The sequence below is a fragment of the Gymnoscopelus braueri genome (genome assembly GCF_963280865.1).
Source record: "Gymnoscopelus braueri genome assembly, chromosome: 6".
Classification (NCBI taxonomy): Eukaryota; Metazoa; Chordata; class Actinopteri; order Myctophiformes; family Myctophidae; genus Gymnoscopelus; species Gymnoscopelus braueri.
The window spans coordinates 17,504,470-17,525,717 of NC_137607.1; the positions used below are offsets into that span (position 1 = coordinate 17,504,470).

The 21,248-nt window shown below is 41.3% G+C and overlaps 1 protein-coding gene across 1 annotated transcript in view; it reads left to right on the forward strand.

Annotated features, from left to right (window-relative positions):
- Positions 1–12,632, forward strand: part of brinp3a.2 (bone morphogenetic protein/retinoic acid inducible neural-specific 3a, tandem duplicate 2) — a gene marked incomplete at both ends in the record, with an annotated part of 43,621 nt that extends 30,989 nt beyond the window's left edge. The window contains 3 exon segments of the mRNA XM_080429809.1: positions 3,650–3,872; positions 10,498–10,840; positions 11,835–12,632. Coding sequence (XP_080285935.1) covers positions 3,650–3,872; positions 10,498–10,840; positions 11,835–12,632 — 1,364 coding nt within the window.
- Between the last annotated feature and the right edge of the window lie 8,616 nt (positions 12,633–21,248).

The window sequence follows — 21,248 nt, forward strand, 5'->3', positions numbered from 1 at the left end:
CTGTATACCCCTGAGCCCTCATAATGACAAACAGCACGTAATACGTATTCAATTGCAATTTCCTTTCAAACGCGCACCTATACTGTTTTATGTATCTTCCTCTCATAAAGATATTTAAAAAATTGGAATTCAGTACAGAAAATAGATTTTTTTTTGCACCATTGTACTATTGTGGTAAAATTACAATACGTTTTTTAGACCCGCTAGTAGCAGGGCTCCAAGGATGGCTATGTCGGTTGGAGAGTTGGTCCATCTCTCCAAAGGTTTGGTTCCATTACCCCCCCCCCCCCCCCCCCCTCAAACAACCAACCAACCAACCAAAAAACAAACTAATTAAACAAACAAAAACTAGAGGTTAGATTGCCATGGAATTTGTTGAGTCCTCGAGGATGTCCTCTATTGATGTTGGCGACCCCAAGAAGGCCTTTGAAGTTCCACACAAGCTATATCTCAAACTTTAATGGCCATATTGCCATGAAATTGTCCAAACACATCTATACTTCCCGGAGGATGAACCCTAACCATTTGAGTGGCCTTATGACCTTTTTCCTCAAAGTGTAACTTTTGCACATAAGACAATATAATTGTAGATCAGGGGTCGGCAACCTTTTTGACATGAAGTGAGTGTATGTTTTTATTTTCTTGATAGTCAGCATGCCACAGCGAAATTGAAATATTTGCTTTCACATCAGCACATTGTAATAATCATTAGACTCAGGGCAATAACCCACCTACGTACCTCCCAGACTCCCTCCACAGTCAGAGTTCAGAGTTTGAATGAATGTAGAATTATGTGCAGGATGAAATTTGCATACAGATGTGAGGGGACTTTTACTTTATTTTAAATCAAAAATGATCTCTCCCACACTTATGTCAGTGTGCCAGTGATTACCCTTCTCTGTGCCAATGTTAGCACCCGGCCGTGCCCCGCAAGGTTGCCTACGCCTGTTGTAGATTGATGAAAAATACAAAATACTGATTTTGGTCACCCCATGGCCTTTCCTCTAACCTAACGCCAGCCCCAGGGGGATAAAGTCCACTTGATTTCTTGCTTTTCAAGTAAAAAAATGTTATACTGTTACTTGTTTGTCTCTTTATGTTTTGTTTTTTTCACCTTTCACCCCCCTAGTGAAAGCCTAGGGCTCTAAGTATTGTAATTTCGGTTCGTTTAAACCACTTTAGTCGCATAAGGCCCATTTTCAGTATACTCATTGTTAAATACACATACTGATACTTCTACCCGTTTTACAGGGGTTTGTCCGTCTTTGTGCACGTTCTCTCAAAGCTTACGCATCTGTAAGCTGCTGCTTGCATTTATGAATGAATGCAATGCCACTTGCCGTGTCGCTTGCATTTTGAACGTACAGTGTACATACAGTACAGTCAAGAGCGGAAGTATAAATGGGGCTATAATATTGTTTATGTATGAATGCTTAACTCTCTCAGTGCCACGCCCCGAGATATCCCGAGTTTTTCCAGAGTACCCTCAGTGCCAGCACGAGAAATCCCGAGTTTTTACTTTTGACTGTGGTCGGGCTATTCTGTTTATTTTTCATGATCACTTTCGCTTCCTGACTCCTTCAGACTCACCCGGAGCCGGATGTAAAAAAAAAATTCCGGGTCACGTTGTTTTTCTCCGGTGATTTTCGGCCAGAATAGGGAAAGTCACGGTTTTTCACACGGTATAAAAAGCGAACGGAGAGGTCCACGTCTACTCTCTTTGGTCTGGGTGACGATCAGTCATCGTAGTCGTGTATCGCATCGTAATTTAGCCCAATCAACGATTGTCGAAAATGTCAACATCCGGTTATGACCGGATATGACGTGAGCCTGTTTGAGAGGGGGTGAGTGAGCCAGCGAGGTCATCAATGTGTCGATTTGTTGCTCTCTACTGGTAGAACTGTATTATGGGTTTAAAAACCCAATCAGATCATTTATTTGAATGAAAAATTACAAAATTAAAAAAAAAAAAAAAACGCAAATTGCTGGCACTGGGGGAGTACTTTATGAAAATACTCTTGGCACTGAAAGAGTTAATGATGATGAATGATGGTAGCGACGATGAAGCAAAAACCCAAGGAAGAAGACACTGGGTAACCTGAGCTTTGAAAAATCTGAAAAAACATTACAACAAGCACCAGCGTTTTCAATGGTTTTCATTTTGATGATTACGACAATTTACAACACACTTAGTTAGTGAATCAATAAAGAGGTATGAAGCAGAATCAATGTCCCTTACAGGTAGCTTCTTCTTTCAAATGGCAATGCTGCTTACCCCTGCAATGCCCTAGCAACCGCCTAACATACCCTATAGCAACCACCTGTTTTACTACACCTTAGCACCATCTGTTTTAGCCTCAACTGTCTACAACATCCTAGTAATGGTCAGCTGTGTCACAATTGGTAATGCCACAATACCCTCCAATTGCTTGTATACAACTGTGCAAGGTACAATGAAATGCTTTTCAGTGTATTTATGTTATTTCTCTTAAACATACTTATGCTTTTAAATTTGTATTCTACTCAAATGCTAATTCTATTTAACCCATTAACACATTGACTGCCAGAGTTTATTCATAATGTACTCACTCCTGTGCCAGCAATTTGCGTGTTTTTTTTTTTTTTCATTCAAATAAATTCTCTGATTGTGGTGTTAAGCAAATCCACACATTGATCACCTCGCTCGCCCCCTCCCAAACAGGCCCACGTCATATCCTGTCATTCACCGGATGTTATGTTTTCGACAATCCCTGATCCGCTGATCGGCCTGAAAACGATGTGATACACTACGACGATGACTGTTAGTCACCCGGACCAAAGAAAATAGAAGTTGAGCTGTCCGTTCGTTGTCCGTTTGTCCGTTTTTCCCTATTCTGGCCGAAAATGACCGGAGAAAAACAATGTGACCCGGAAATGATTTATTTTTTTCACATCCGGCTCCGGGTGAGTGTGACGTAAGTGGAAAACGAAAGTGCTGATGAGAAATAAACAGAGCCGTGCGATCACAGATTAAACAATGAAAATTCAAAAGAACGCATCAATGCGTTCTTTTGAATTGCTGGCATTCAAGCGATGGATTTGAAAGAACGCATCGATGCGATCTTGGCAATCAATGTGTTAAGACCGGGAACGCATGTGTGTTGTTTTTATATTTCTTTGGCAGTAAAAAAAATACAAGCTCATGGCGCTATTTTTGAAGAATCGAGAAAATGTGTGCAAATCTTTGAATATATTTTTTCTGAAGCGAACATTTGCAAAATATTTAGTTCCAGGGACCCCCCAAGAAGCAAAGATTTGAGATACAGTACAAATGTTCGCTTTAGAAATATATATATTCAAAGATTTCCAAAAACTTTCAAGATTTTTTTTTTATAGCTGATTTACAAGCTCGTAGCGCGGCACTCGGTGCCGCGCTACGAGCTTGAATATCTGCTATTTTTGAATAGCCAAAGTATAAAATAATGGTTATAGCGCAAATCAAAAAATGACAAAGATGCGTTCCCGGTCTGGGTTAAAACGTTTGTACTTTTGTAATATAATCCCGTCAAATGCAATTTCTACTATAGAATTTAACATCTTGACAGCATGTTTTTAAGCGAACCCATGCGGTAGTAAAACTATTCACTCGTTGTTGTTGTTTTTTGTATAGATGAGTTCAAGAACTTCTTCACCAGGCTGCCCCAGAACATGTTCCTCAACGTCTCGACCCTTCAGCATCTGTGGTCGCTGGACAGTGTGTTCCAGTGGCGCTACGAGCAGCTGGAGAACAGCATGCGCGTGCTCTTCAGGCGGGCCCAGAGAGTCGTCTTCAAGCTCTTCAGCCTCAGCAAGAGGTGCCAGAGGCAGCCTCACATTCGCCTGCCGAGAGAACGGTAAAGCCTGGGCGTCCATGTTACGCCCGCACGCCCGCACGCACTTATGCACGCACGCACAAACATAGCCTGGGACCAGACGAATCGGCCAGTGCAACAAAAAAAAAATTGCCCTCTGCGATTTGGGTCTGGCACCGCTCCGTTGTGAATCCATTTCCTGCTCCTGAAGTCTGGGGTGACCAATCAGGGCCCAGTATTCAAATATGGGAGACTGTAATTGGTGGTTGGTTGTAGGTCTAACCAATTGCGTCGAGAGCCATTGTTTTGATCCCGCCCCCTTAGAGAAAAAAAAATCCTTATAGAAGCACCAGTAGTCTGGCTACTTGAGGCGCACGCGCGCGCGCGCGCGCGCGCACACGCACACACACACACACACACACACACACACACACACACACACACACACACACACACACACACACACACACACACACACACACACACACAGTAGTGTAAAGTAACTAAGTACATGTACTCAAGTACTGTACTTAGTACAATTTTGAGGTAATTTTTAGTTTACTGGAGTATTTCCAATTTCCAATACTTTTACTTCTACTCCACTACATCTCAGAGGCAAATATTGTACTTTTACTCCACTACAACTATTTGACAGCTTTAGTTACTTTGCAGATTTTGATTATTATCACAAAACATACATTAACCACTTCAGCCTTACATACATTTTGGCTCACAATGCGTCGCGATGCCACGCATTGTGAGCTTGTAGATCTGCTATTTTCAAAAGATTTGTATACACTTTGAACTTGTGAAACGGGACATTCTGCACCATGAGCACTTTTACTTTTGGTATACTTTAAGTACCTTTTGATACCAATACTTTTGTACTTTTACTCAAGTAAATTTTGCATACCTTACTTTTACTTGCAACAGAGTATTTCTACACTGCAGTACTTTTACTTAAGTAAAAACATTTGCTACTTTTTCTCACCACTGCCTTGATTTGTGAACGCTGCAGCAGCCACTGTAGGTTCCATCTCCTTCTCTGTCTGTCTGTGTCTCTCTCTCTCTCTCTCTCTCGCTCTTACAACACTGCCAAATTACGCTCTAATAACTGGCCCCTGGATCTGATAATCCCACAAACACTCACCAGGGAAAAGGAAGCCAGAGAGTCATTGCCCCCAAACCACTCAGTGTTTATCTGTGCTATTATTGTGGCGCAGAATTGGAGAATATTCCATAGTGTGGATGAAAGAGATAGAAAATGTAATGTTTGTCAGTTTGCCTGGCAGTGATGCGGACGCTCTTAAAAGAGCCCCCCACCCCCCTTAACATCCTGTGCATAGCACTACAGACAGATGAGAGAAATGTGATTGATTTTGCCCCCTGAGGCTACGGCACTTTTTCCTCTGCGATGACAGTTATGAGTGAATATAATCCAGTTGGGAGCAGCAGACTTGGCTATTATAAGTTGAATAATGATAAGGATGCATGGTGCTCTTTGTGTGGAAATGTTTGCCATTAGGCATAAGTATACATATTTTATTCCATTTAGTTTTTCATATCTTTTATTTAAAGCCGAAATATTTTCTTACGAGCGTCGCATCGGTGCTTACATTTGCTTAAAATGTAAATCTCAATCAGCTTTTGAAAGAAATAACAGTTGTACTACAACGGTTTAAATTAAGGAACTCATTCTTTGACCACTTAGTAGTCAGTACTGTGTACTTTGTTGGGTCCCCCCAGGGATCTGTACTTGACCCACTCCCTTTTGCCCTCTAAACCCGAACCTCTTCTCTGAAAATAGCTGATCTAAAAGCTCACAACGCGCCAGGGGGTCCCCAGCGAAATTAGTTAACCTAGCATCACAATCATTTTAACCACTTAGCATTGGCTATTCAAAAATAGCAGATATACAAGCTCATAGCGCGGCACCGAGTGCAGATCTGCTATTTTTTTTTTTATCTTGAAAATGTGTGCAAATCTTTGAATATAGATATATTTTTTAAAGCAAACATTTTTAACTCAAATCTTTGCTTCTGGGGGTCCCTGGCACAAAACATTTTCCGATGGGGGTCCGCGGCCAAATGTATATCAATTTAGGGGTCCTTGGCATGAAAAAAGTTGAAAACCACTGCTATAGACTATTATAGCACTCTATAGTATTGAGTGTTTGTTCAGTAACAGGGGTCTCCATGATCTCTTTAAGAAACAGAACATACATTTTCAGGTGGGGACGACACCAAATTCATCCAATGAGGAGGGAGAACTCGTACAGGACACAGGATAAACTTTTAGCAGACAACATTGGGTTTGGAACGTTGAAGCTGATTATGGGTTCTCTCTCCCGATTGGACGAACAAATTGGTGACCAACCTGACAATGGTGAACCACCTGAAAAAGGAGACCCATGTTATTGAACAAACACTCTAGCAATGAATATAGAACTTTTAAGGATGCAGTGCAGTGACATTTTCTGGATGTCATCTTGAATGAGATTCAAAACGGAGTAGCTCTGTAATTAAAATCAGCTGTGTTTGAAGAACGTGCAGCTATGGGAATCAAACAGGTGCATGTAATCAAGATTCATTTATATTCATGAAAGTTGTGTTATCACGCAGCACGTTTTCGTTTACAGGAAGTAATTAAGATTGGCTTTTTAGGGACTTTTGATATAAAAAATACACAACATTTTTTTTGTTTATTATTATTTTGGCATCTATTGTTAGGTATGCCCATATAATGACCACGGATATGCTCTAAAAGTGTGAAAAACATATTTTTCATTTCACCTTTAAACAAAAAAATATTGTGTTTTAACCAAAAAATATTACTTACTCCTCTCCTTCAACATGACAAGGTTCATGTGTGAAAACAGGCAGTCATGTATAGGCCTACTAGTCATTGGGAAGCACAACACACTATTCTGCTTCACCCATCTCCCCTCTCCGCCTCACATAACTCCATAGTTGCATAGTTGGTAAAGAGCTGCTTCAAACAACAGTTTGCGGTTTCATCCCGTCATTACATCTTCTCATTACGTGACAATTAAACTGCTAATTAAAATGGAAAATCCATTGCTGTTACAGTGCAATTATGCTCATATAACTGACGCGAGATGAGTAAGAGCATTATTGTTATTTACTATAATTGCCTGGGGGAGTAGTTAAAGGGAGCTAGCGCAGAAGAGCTAGCGCTCAGTAAAATGCTAAGTGTTAATTTAACCCATTCAGACCGGGAACGCATCTGTGTGTCATTTTTTGATTTCTTTGGCTATTGAAAAAAATGCAGATAGCTTGTATATCTTTTTTGGCGAAAATCGTGGGTAATTGGTGCAAATATTTGAATATATATTTTAAGCGAACATTTCTAACTCAAAACTTTGCTTCTGGGGATTCTACAAATGTCTTCTAAATCCTAACAGTTTTTTGAAAGAACTTATGTTGCTATAATATCAGTGGTTCTCAAACCTTTTTCGTGTCAAGGACCCCCAAAGTTATAAGTATGTATTTGGCCACGGACCCCCATTCCAAAATATTCTGTTCCAGGGACCCCCCAGAAGCAAAGATTTGAGTAAAAATGCTCGCTTTAAAAACATATATATATTCAAAGATTTGCACACATTTTCCACAATAAAAAAAAAATCTACAAGCACTCGGTGCCGCGCTATGAGCTTGTATATCTGCTGTATATCTGCTATTTTTGAATAGCCAAATAAATCAAAAAATGACACAGATGCGTTACCGTTCTTAATGGGTTAAATCAGAGAGTGTATAAATTGAACCAAATGGACCCACATGTACATGACTCTGAGATAAATCAACATGGATTTTACTGTGTGGTCTACAACACACATGCTCAATCGCACCCGATATCTTACCAAGTACAAGCAGTATGTCTTGCGTGGGCGTCCATCTTTATCAAAGGTGTTTCGATAGTGGGGTGTTAAGGCCTCTTGTTGTGTTACACACCAAAAGGCTTTGAAAATCGGTGGTATGTTTCACAGTGTGAATCACACCATCGGTGGTAGCCAGGCATTTAGTGGGGCCTGATCAGCCAGTATGTTGAATCGGTGGTGCTGGGACTCATTAAGAAGGGGGAGCATTTTGTACTCGTATTTTGCCCAGTGCCAACTGGAAACATTATTTGGACAGCATGCACAAAGAGAAAGAGATAAAGATAGAGTGAGGCAGGGGGAGAGAGAGAGAGAGAGAGAGAGAGAGAGAGAGAGAGAGAGAGAGAGAGAGAGAGAGAGAGAGAGAGAGAGAGAGAGACAATACTGCAGTGTAGAAGCACTCTGTTACAAGTAAAAGTCCGGTATTAAAAATTTACTTGAGTAAAAGTACAAAATTATTGGTATCAAAATGTACTTAAAGTACCAAAAGTTAAAGTATTAATATCTTTGAAAATAGCAGATTTACAAGCTCGCAAATAGCCTAGGTATAAAATAGGGCTAAGGTGGTTAATAATGCATGTTTTATATAATGTAATAATCAGTAACTAGTAACTAAAGTTCTCAAATAATTGTAGTGAAGTAAAGTACAATATTTTTGTGGAGTAGAAGTAAAAGTACTGAAAACTGGAAAAACAACAGTAAAGTAAACATTTTTAAGTACATTACTTGAGTAAATGTACTAGAGAGAGAGAGCGAGAGAGAGAGCGAGAGAGAGAGCGAGAGAGAAAGCGCAAGCAAAACTTGCAGGCGCTTCAGCAGACACAAATATTTTATGGAGCGCAGTCATTTCTGGCAAAAAAGAACGTCACGATTGCTAAGATGACAGACATCCTTTCATTTGTAATGGTTGCTATAGCTCCGGCCTACTGGCAGAGCTTGGTCTTTAGAGGCTTTTTTAAAGCAGGGTTTAGGTTTAGGCCTTTTCTTCTTCATCCCCCTCACCCACATTTAGCTTTTGCAGGATTTCATATTAAAATCAGGGAACCTTCAGTTTGTTAACATGTTCCTCTAACCTTTAAACACACGCCAACAGGATTGAGAGACAGGATTCCCTAAACATAATAAAAAAGATATCGTCTTATATAGCATAACTTTAACACACAATAAACCATCATCAACGTTTTTTTTCCATTATTCCTTTTAACCCATTAAGACCGGGAACGCATGCTGTGTGTCATTTTAAAGATTTATTTGGCTATTCAAAAATCGCAGATCTACAAGCTCATAGCGCGGCACTACGAGCTTGTAGATCTGCTATTTTTGAAAAGTCGTGAAAACGTGTGCAAATCTTTGAATATATATATATTTTCAAAGTGAAGAACAACAAAAATATTTGCTCGAGATTCTACAATTGTTTTACGTATGTTGTATATCAGTGGTTTTCAAACTTTTTCATGTCAAGGACCCCCAAAATTATATGTATTTGGCCGCGGACCCCCATCTGAAAATATTTTGTTCCAGGGACCCCCAGAAGGAAAGAGTTACAAATGTACATATATATTCAAAGATTTGCACACATTTTCACGAATTTTTTTTCTTAAAAAATAGCAGATCTACAAGCTCATAGCGCGGCACTCGGTGCCGTGCTATGAGCTTGTAGATCTGCTATTTTTGAATAGCCCAAATAAATCAAAAAATGACACGCGGATGCGTTCCCGGTCTTAATGGGTTAAAAGAAGCCAGCTGCCTGCAGAACGTAAAGCCATTAGAAGTGCAAAGGGATCACAGCAAATAAAACGCTCCATACTGGAATCAAACTCCAATCCCACAGATTTATGCATATCTCTCTAAGAGCCCTGCACAGCTGCAACAAACTTTTTTAACTAACCATATTCCCAATGTACTGTATGTCACAACCTGATGAAAGACATCGTAGATTATATCTATGTTTCTCTCTCTCTGTCTAATATACGGCTATGTCTCTCCCTTGTTCTCTCCTCCCTCTCTCTCTCTCTCTCTCTCTCCCTCATACACATTCTGTCTTCACTATTACAGCACATTCCTCATCTTGATTTGTGGAAACTACATCCTATATGGTATAGCCAGAAGTTTACCCTCCAGTGTGCCATGTTTAATCCATTGAGAGCGGGAACGCAGCTGTGTCATTTTAAGATTTATTGGGCTATTCAAAAATAGCAGATATACAAGCTCATAGCGCGGCACGAGTGCCGCGCTATGAGCTTGTAGATCTGCTATTTTTGAAAAATCGTGAAAATTTGTGCAAATCATTGAATATATATATATTTTTTAAAGCGAACAAATCTTTGCTTCTGGGGGTCCCTGGAACAAAATATTTTGAGATGGGGGTACGCGGCCAAATACATATAATTTTGGGGGTCCTTGACATGAAAAAAGAGAGAGAACCACTGATATTATAGCAACATAAGTTTTTTTTTTTTAAACTGTTAGGATTTAGAAGACATTTGTAGAATCCCACCAGAACCAAAGATTTGAGTTACAAATGTTTGCTTTAAAAAATATATATATATATTCAAAGATTTGCACACATTTTCATGATTTTTCAAAAATAGCAGATCTACAAGCTCCTCTCTTTCTGAAAATAACTAAAATCTACGAGCTTGTAGATCTGCTATTTTTGAACAGCCAAAGAAATCAGAAAAATGACACAGATGCGTATCCCGGATTGAATGGGTTAATGGCCAAATCTAATGACCTCCCCGTCTCTTTCTTCTCCCCTTTCTTCCCCCTCAGGCCTCAGTCCTACTGGCTGAGCCACTTCCAGTCCCTCCTGTACTGCTCGGAGAACAACCAACGGGGCGCGTTCTCCGAGGAGCTCCACGGCTGCAGCTGCCAGTACGAGCACAGCCCGTGTCAGCTGCCGCCGCCCTGCTCCGTCGGGGAGGGCCCGCGCTGCGCCGCCTGCGCCCCGGACAACCGCACGCGCTGCGGGGGCTGCAACCCGGGGTTCGCGCTGACGCAGGGGGCCTGCCGGCCCATGGTGGCCGACTCCACGGAGAACTACCTGGGCTTCGAGACGGACCTGCAGGACCTGGAGCTCCGCTACCTACTGCAGAGAGCTGACCGCAGGCTAGAGGTGGGTTTTATTGCCCTTTTGTTTTACAATGTAAGGCTGTCCTGTGAGAGCTGAGTTATCTTTCCCCCCCCAACAATAGCCTTGGGGAATAGAGGCACACACTCATTTACACATGGGAGCTGAGGGCTCATGGAGCTATAAAACCCTTAGACTGCCAGCCCACTGGAGGAACTAAAGCCTCCCCAATGTAATGTTCCCACATTTAGTTATATCAGTAGCTGTATTACAGGCCTGAGGCATAAGTTCTTGGTTTTCCATAATAACCCAATATGTTTGTTTACGTTTTGTGCAGCGTTGATTTTGTTGACTAAAACTAAAAACTGTTTGTTGACTACCTTTTTTCACTGACGAAAACTAAAGTAAAACTAAGCTACGATGACTTAAGGTCCTTACACACCGGCGAATATGCGAATATACGCAAAATTCGGACTCGTTCCGAATAATTAAAAGACGCTTTTTCGCTTCGCGAAACTGATGTGGACGCTTGCATTGACTTTATAAGGTTTTTAAAAAAAACGTATTTATTCGCATGAAGAATTCGCCCCGGTGTGTAAGGACCTTAAAACTAACACTAAATATATTGAGAATTTCGTCAACAAATAAAAACTAGACTAAAATGTTAGGGAGGGACTAAAGTGGAGAAGAGAGATCCAGTAGAACAAGACAAGTCATTTTATGTTTGGTTGCGCTCGGTGTTGAAAATATTTTCAGCATGCAACCAAGTGTAAAATCAGCCATTACGACGGCATCAAGGCACCGCCACAATACATTTTAGTCGACTAAATCAACAGTAGATTTAGTCGACTAAAACCAGACAAAAACGAAAACATTTCAGATGACTATAATATGTCTAAAACTAAATGGAATTTGATTCAAAAGACTATGACTAAGCCAAAACAAAATCAACACTGGTTTTGTGCATGCATTTTTTGGCATACTTTTTAACGCGTGTACATGTCCGTGTGTCCTCCTATGTCCGTGTGTCCTCCTATAGGTCCACGCCATTTTCATCAGCAACGACATGCGCCTCAACAGCTGGTTCGACCCGTCGTGGCGGAAGAGGATGCTGCTGACGCTGAAGAGCAACAAGTACAAGTCCAACCTGGTCCACATGCTGCTGGGCGTGTCCCTCCAGATCTGCCTCACCAAGAACAGCACCCTGGAGCCCGTCCTCACGCTCTACATCAACCCGTTCGGAGGCAGCCACTCGGAGAGCTGGTACATCCCCGTCAGCGAGAACAATTTCCCCGACTGGCAGGCCACCAAGCTGGACCTGCCCCTGGAGTGCTACAACTGGACGCTGACGCTGGGCAACACGTGGAAGACCTTCTTCGAGACCATCCACATCTACCTGCGGAGTAGGATAAAGGTGCCAAGCGGAGGAGCGCCGTCGGCGGCGTCGTCGGTGGGCAACGACAGCGTCTACTACGAGCCTCTGGAGATGATGGATCCCGCCCGGAACCTGGGCTACATGAAGATCAACAGCATCCAGGTGTTCGGCTACAGCATGCACTTCGACCCGGAGGCCATCCGCGACCTGATCCTGCAGCTGGACTACCCGTACACGCAGGGCTCCCAGGACACGGCCATGCTCCAGCTGCTGGAGATCCGCGACCGGGTGAACCGGCTGTCGCCGCCCGGCCAGCAGAGGCTGGACCTGTTCGCCTGTCTCCTCCGCCACCGGCTCAAACTCACCGCCTCCGACGTGGTCCGCATCCACGCCTCCTTGCAGGCCTTCAGCTCGCGCCTGCCGAACTCCCTGGATTACGAGACCACCAAGCTGTGCAGTTAACGGCTGCTTTTGAGGGGAGGGGAGGGGGGGGGGGTTCTGGGATGTCAATGACCCCGGTGATGGATGAGGGTCCGATACCCATTCTGATACGGGGAGGAAGAAGGGGGGGGGGGGGGGGTTACAGTCGTGCCATGACCCAATGGATGTCCAATGGATTACTTTTATCACCAAACCGTTTTGGTTACTTTGGAAAAGAACCAGCAGTTGTTTGTGCGCAGTTGGTAGAATGTACTGATCTGATTGTTTGGGGTTTCTGTGGCATAAAACACATACAGTACAAGTGCCGTACGTGCCATCGAATAATAGTCGGATCAGCAAGACAAGAAACACAATAGGCTCTCTATGCGCAGGAGCCATTTTGGAGAGAAATTAAGGCCTCCTCTTTACTTCCTTCACAGGTGTTATCAATGATACTAATTAAGGCTCTTGTTCCATTCTGGTCAGAGTCAGGGTACTGATTATTGTGCATTTTGGCTCACTGGAAACACTCTGCTACACCAGTGGGTCTCAAAGTGTGGTCCAGGGACCCTCATGGTTCCTTGAGGGGTCCAAATGGCCCCTTAGGGGTGTGTAACTCTGAGAGTGTACAAATGGTAACCAAACGGACCCGCAAGGGTCCGTTTGGTTCCATTTGTACGCTCTCAGAGTTATGGGGTCCTTGAAATTAAAAGGTTTGAGAACCGCATGACTGTAATACATGAAATGGAAGAAAGCCCTCATTAGTATCATTGGTAAAACCTGTGAAGGAAGTAAGGAAGAGGCCCAATTTCTTTCCAATACGGCTGCTGTGCATAGAGAGCCTATTGTTACACCAGAACACGTTTAACAAGATAAAAAAAAAATACCGTAGAAATTCAGATTTAAGCAACATCAAGATGAACCATCCTGTTGAAAAATGACCCTCTGCTCATTTATACTGTAACTATACCAAGGCCACGTTGAATGGACGTTCTAAGATAAACATGGTGCAGTCTGTTTGTATGTAATTTTGATATGTTCTTTTGCTTCAGTGACAGTGCACTTTCCATGAAGACCAGAATACAGTGGTGTCAGTCAAGTTTTTGTAGATAAATTGTTATTAAAATATCATGTTACAACAGACCATGATGTTGGAATTCATTTAATTGTTTTCGTTGTTTGTGTAAAGGCGGGCTCTTCTGTGTTTTCTTCAGTGGTGGAACAAGTACTGACATTTTTTACTTAAGTAAAAGTATCAATACCACCATGTAGAACTACTCTGTTACGAGTAAAAGGCCTGTGTTGAAAATATTGAGTACAAGTACAAAAGTATTGGCATCAAAATATACTTAAAAGTATCAAAAGTAAAAGTACTAAAATGTTTGAAAATAGCAGATCTACAAGCTCACAACACTTGTGAGCTTGCAGATCGGCTATTTTCAAATAGCCTATGTATAAAATAGGGCTGAAGTGGTTAATGTATGTTTTATAATATAATAATTTGTATCTGCAAAGTAACTGGTAACTAAAGTTTTCAAATAATTGTAGTGGAGTAAAAGTACAATATTTGCCTCCGAGCTGTAGTGGAGTAGAAGTAAAAGTATTGAAAATGGGAAATACTCCAGTAAAGTAAAACAAATCCTCAAAAGTGTACTTAAGTACAGTGCTTGAGTAAATGTACTTACACCACTGGGTTTCTTCTTATATTGACTTACTTGACACTTACTACTGAAATGTGACAGTATTATGTAGCAAAATACTGTATGCAGTGAAGATTGTACAGTGCAGGGTTAAACGAAATATGATCTTGAGACTGATACCATAATGATGAACTTTAATTAGATTAAATAAATTATATTGTACTTAGTTTTTTTGTAATTACTCCACTCTACCGCAATGGCTCGTAACCATCTTCCCCTGAGCCCTGTAAGAAATCCTGAGCCCGGAAAGGATTTATTTCATGCACCGACAGACCACAACTCTCTCAGAAACGTGATACCTGCCAAAGACAAAGCTGCACTTGTGGTTTACAGTAATTCCTCGTTTGCTTTTTAGCACATTGACAGTTCAGATATTCTAAACAATAGTTAACCCATTAGACCTGTGTCATTTTTCGACACCGAGATTTTTGAAAAATCGCGAAAAATTTGTGCAAATACTTGGATATATATATTTTCTCAATGTAAACATTTGTAACTCAAATCCTTGCTTCTGGGAATTATACAAATGTCTTCTAAATCCTAACAGTTTTCTGAAAAACGTATGTCGCTACATGTGTGGTTCTGAAACTTTTCCAGGTCAAGGACCACCCAAGATTATTATCTATTTGGCCGCGGACCCCCATCTCAAAATATGTTGTCCCAGGGACCCCCCAGAAGGACAGGTCAGAGTTAAAAATGTTCGTCTTAATACACATATTCAAAGATTTTCCACAAAGTTTCAACGATTTGTAAAAAAAATAGCAGATCTACAAGCTCATAGCGTGGCACTCGGTGCCACGCTATGAGCTTGTATATCTGTTATTTTTGAATAGCCAAAGAAATCTTAAAATGACTAGTGGGCTTCAGTCTCCGGCAAATGACTAAAATGGCGTTGTCACTCAGGACAGTATAGGTCACAGATTCTGCCCTGCTTTATTAATCCATTTAAACCTGAAGGTTCCGATTCTGCAAAATGTATTTTAAAGGTATCATGACATTCATTTTCACTTTTTTTATTTTCAATGTTTTATTTGGGGTTTTATGACCTCAATTACACCCCAAAAAACTGAACTTAAAACATTCAGTGGATTTTCTGTGGTCTGGGGTTTTCTGAATAATTAGGCTGAAAAGTAATCTGAGCTTGGCCCTTCGACAGTGAGGTCACTGTCGAATAATCCCGCCCACTCTCCTCCTCGCCCCTCCCCTCCCCTATCCTTTCCTTTGGGGGGGGCGGAGCAGAGGCGATGATTGACAGGCAAAATCCCTCACCAGCGACACCCGCAGGCAAAGATTTATTTTTTCATTGCAGTTGAAAAGGCTTTAGAAATGTGAGAGAAAAACACCTGCCATTGATCACTGGAATGGAATTTTCACTTAAAACTTTTTGTACACTTTTGAAGGACCAGGACAAAGACTTTGAATGTGGTGTAAAAGTGAATGTCATTAAACCTTTAAATCCTAACAGTTTTCTGAAAAAAACGTATGTTGCTATAATATCAGTGGTGCTCAAACCTTTTTCATGTCAAGGACCCCCCAAAATTATATGTATTTGGCCACGGACCCCCCGCCATCTCAAAATATTTTGTTCCCGGGACCCCCCCCAGAAGCAAAGATTTGAGTCAAAAATGTTCCCTTTAAAAAATAATACATAATATATTTTTTCTGCCTTTATTTGAGAGGAAAGTAGGGAAATGGGGAGAGAGATGGGGGGTGCTACGCAGTATAAGCCGTCGGGATCGAACCCGCGACACACTGTCAAGTCGGATTACCAGCTTAAACGCGGTATGCGCCTGGACCGCTAGGCCAACGGGCGCCCCAGATTTTTCCACAAATGTTCTAACATTTTCTAAAATAGCAGATACAACAAGCTCATAGCGCGGCACTCGGTGCCGCGCTATGAGCTTGTAGATCTGCTATTTTTGAATAGCCAAATAAATCTTGAAATGACACCGATGCGTTCCCGGTCGTAATGGTTTAATGTCAGGTGTAGGGATGCCACCTTTGATTTATTAACATGCCTCTGTCTCAGTGACATTGCTGCCCAGTAGAGCGGTCCAAGGGGAGAAGGTCAGCAGTCATCACCTCAATTTGTCCGCCGCTCCCCCTCATCAAATCCAGCCCTTGTCAAAAAAAGCTTAAATTCCGAGGAGGATAGTATAGAGATGAGCAGATGTTTGATGTAATGTGAGTGGCTGAATAATATATTGCACAAATGTCAGAGTGAGTTGGATCCTTGGATACAGCACTGTCTATTTATGTCTAGATCTAACGAGAACCTGCGTGAGAACAACAATATAAAACAGCAACAAAGAAATAAAAGCGCATCACCTCTGGTTATGTTGTAGATATTGCTTTTCGCCACTTTGATGATGGTGCTGTTGAAAGTGCAAGAACTAGTGTTTCTTCAAGGGCTCCTGCTAAGACTTCTCATGCACATAGACTATAGTTCCCTCAGTGTTTACGATCAATCAGTTTTAATTATCAGAGGGGATGGGATGTGGGGAGAGAACGTATCAGCACTGCATTTTGCCTCATTTAACCCATTAAGAACGGGAACGCATCTGTGTCATTTTTAGATTTATTTGGCTATTAAAAAATAGAAGATTGTAGATCAGCAATTTCTTTGAAAAAACGTTAAAGAAAATCTTTATGTACTTTTTAAAGCAAACATTTGTAACTAAAATCTTTGCTCCTGGGGGATTCTACAAATGTCTTCTAAATCCTAACAAATCCAAACAAATAAAATAAAATAACAAATGTCCTATAGTATCAGTGGTTCTCAAAGTTTTTTCATGTCAAGGACCACCCAAAATGATATTTCCCGCGGACCCCCATCGAAATATTTTGTTCCAGGGACCCCCAGGAGCAAAGATTTGAGTTAAATATTCACACAATGTTTCACGATTTTTAAAAAAATAGCAGATATGCAAGCTCATAGCGCGGCACTCGGTGCCGCGCTATGAGCTTGTATATCTGCTTTTTTTGAGTAGCCAAAGAAATCTAAAAATGACACAGATGCGTTCCCGGTCTTAAAGGGTTAACCCCCAAAACAACAGTACTTGGGGAGTTGTGTAGCTATTTTCAAAGAAAAAAGGGAATTTCGGGTGACAGAAAATAATTATATCTGCCCCATGTATTCCTCAACGGGGCAAAATAATAAAAAGATCCCCAGGTAGGGTCCCCGTAATTATGATGCTTAACATGAGCACTGAGCTCGTTGTGCAATTACCAGACTCGCGTCTAAAAAACCTGTTCTTCGGAGGCAGCTAGCCATAACTCATTACTATGGGCTTGTAAATAGCTCTCTTTTATTCCACCGACAAATCCACATAGCCTCCGTCGTGACATGCAAGGGTGTTGCGAGACACGAGCGTTGATTAAAGAAGTGCTGACCTGCTGTAAACTGTCAATCAAAACTGCACTGTTCATAGTACTTACTATGAGCAGCGCTCGACTGCTTGACTACAGTGCATTTCACGTTGTTGTGGTATGAAAATGTACTTATTTTTCTTCCCCTTCTTTTCTATTTATTTTTTTTACTACATTTTTATCACACGATTTTGTAACCCATTTTTTTACCCAGTTCCAATTGCCTAAGCATGTAATCCTGGGCGCTACTCTCCCTCCGCCAGCCTGGGGAGAGCCCCGAACTGCTCCTTCAATGCATGAAGAGTGAGCAGGCCGCTTCTTATCACCTGACGCTACGTCCTACCCCGGTAGGACGTAGCGCGTGCAGGGACGTGCACAGATAGACTCTAGGTGGTGCTAAAGCACCTGCCCTTTGCCCTCTTGACCAGAAGTGCCCTTTTTTTTAGTTTACAGTATGTAGCCTATGGTGACATCGATCAATTCTGGATTAAAAGCTTCTGATATATTAACAATTCCCCAAAATGTGCATTGCAATTTTCTTCTATAAATCTCACACTACTAGGGCAGCTGGCGGTTCTGCGCGCCGCGCAAGGTGCCCTTTTTTTTCTACTTGAGCACCTGCCCCTCAAAATGTCTGTGCACGCCACTGAGCGCGTGGAAGGAACACGTTATTCCAACCAGTTCCTTTCCCCTCCATCAGGCGCCCCGGCTGACCAGGGGGAGGCAGTATAGAGACCAAGATTACTGCATGTTTTTTTGTGTGGGTACCTACCCTAGGGGACACGGGGAGAACATGCAAACTCCACACAGAAAGGCCCTTTCGCCAACCTTCTTGGTTCCCCTTCTATGGTTGATTTATTTATTTCCACTACAATGAATAACTAGGGGAGAATCCTACGGCAGATTTTTAAATACGTTTATTGTAGGTAATGATCTTGGATAATTCAAGAAATAGTTGTGAAAACTCCTCTCTGACGGCATGAATCCCAAAAGTTCTACAGCTCTTTTCTAATAAGTCTTCGTAAGACAGAAAGCTAGAGCTCTTGTCTGGTTTATAAGGTCAAACTGTTCTTCTTTAGTTTAAGAGAAACTAAAGATTATAGCAACCTACAGTACATCCCATTGTTCAGATCTGAGGAGTTCAATAATGTAATGGCCAAAAAGAATACCCTATGTGTATTGAAATTTTGACTTCACAAAAGGTTGACTTTGTGAAATGCTGATGGCAAACGCTGAGTTTCAGGTTATCGGGTGTACATTCCATTGATCTCTTTGCACCAGCACAAGGTGATTTAGTTTGAAAATCAGTGATGTTTCCCTGTAAGTGATTATCTTATCTGGTTTGTCGTTACCGTTAAGATTATTTTGTATTATGATAAATTATTGTGTCCTTTTATAGGCAGTTAATTCATAAGATAGTATACTGTACAATAGGGCATTCACGAATAGTGATTTTTAGCATTCGAATTATTCGACCTATAAGTATTCGAATATTCGATTAATCGATTTGATTATAAAAAAAAAAAAATGTAATGGCATTGATGACTCGACTCAAGGAATGCGAGTTGACGTCACACCAGAGTTCACAGCTGCGTGTCTGCTGTAGAAAAGCCACTAAAAAAAAAAATCTAAAAAAAAATATATATTTTTTCTTTTTTCTAATAGAATAATCGAATAGTGGTTTGATAGTCGAATAGTTGGTTTGATATTCGAATATTCGAATATTCGACTATTTGGTGAATGCCCTACTGTACATACTGTACTGTGCATGACACTGAGAGCAGAGAGGGGGAAGGACATGCATATAGGTCTACAGTTGGAATCCAACCGCTAAATCGCGTATTTGAATAGCCTTTTTTTGCGATTTAGCGCAAGGCGCGTAGGCACGTGTTTTTAGCTGTGGCGGACCGGGGATGGACTTATGGCATTTTTCTACTGTAACACTCATCCTAGGATATCATAACATCATAGAAAAGGTAAGAAAACTGGGGTACAATTCCCCTTTAATAGACATACTTGTATGTACAAGATGAAATAGGTAGGACGATAGATTAGTTGTAGTAGAATCAGCATGATGTTAGATAGCAGATGTTGTCGATTATGATGTTTGACAGCCTATACCAGATTGGCCCTGATATACACTGTCCCCATGGTCATCTCATGTTTCCCTGAAATATGTTATTGATCCTGATGCTTTTCCAATTAGGCTGAAGTCCAGATGCGGATCCAAGGGGAAAGATACCAACTCTTATTACACCGCAAGGACACAATTTGACACAGCATGCTGTGATATCATCCTTGATAAGGTAGAGAGAGGGACATAATCGACTATCAGCAATCTGTTTACAGATCGATTCGTTTTTTCCAGACACAAAGGGTAGCTATAGCTACTGTAGCTATATCTGTTTGTCACGCTCAATAGAGACGTTCACCCTAGATGTGCAAAAGGCAAACAAACACGCATTTACCTTTCTACACAGGCAGACATGGACATTAACCCATTAAAACCGGGAACGCATCTGTGACATTTTTTTGATTTCTTTGGGCTATTCAAAAATAGCAGATATACAAGCTCATAGCACGGCACTGAGTGCCGCGCTATGAGCTTGTAGATCTGCTATTTATTTTTATTTTCGTGGAAAATTTGTGCAAGTCTTTGAATATATATATTTTAAAGCGAACATTTGTAAAATGTGTTGTTCCAGGGACCTCCAGAAGCAAGGATTTGAGTTTCAAATGTCTGCTTAAAAAAAATGTATATATATATATATTCAAAGATTTGCACAAAAATAATAATAATTAATGTTCACGATTTTCCAAAAATAGCAGATCTACAAGCTCATAGCGCGGCACTCGGTGCCGTGCTATGAGCTTGTATGTCTGCTATTTTTGAATAGCCAAAGAAACCTAAAAAAACCCCCCTAAAAACACAGATGTGTTTCCGGTCTTAATCTGATAACTGTGGAGGAGGCAATTTGTAAAAAAAAAGAAATGTGCAACAAATCCAAACAGTTCATAAATGACCTTGCCTAGTGCCAGTGCACTGAATCCTCTGATGAGTACATGTCACAGCAAAGGATTGTCTAATAAGTGATGCATTGGAAAAGCATGGCCGGTAGGATCCCCAAAGCAATTCTTTTATAATTGATGTTTGTGGCATAAAATGGCTCTCTGTGGACTGTGGCTGATTGGGCCTGGTTTTCTGTAGCCTGTCTAGCATGGCCACCACTTTGGTCTCACAAACACTCACACCAGGTTGGAATGACAGTCTCACATTCAATTATCCCATTAACCCATTAAGACCGGGAACGCATCTGTGCAACCACTTTAACCATTATTTTATACGTTGGCTATTCAAAAATAGCAGATATACAAGCTCATAGCGCGGCTCGAGTGCCGTGCTATGAGCTTGTAGATCTACGATTTTTGAATCCCCCAGAAGCAAAGATTTGAGTTAAAAAAATTCGCTTTGAAATTTTTATATTCAAAGATTTGCACACATTTTCATGGTAAAAAAAAAAAAAGCAGATCTACAAGCTCGTAGCGCGGCACTCGGTGCCGCGCTATGAGCTTGTAGATCTGCTAATTT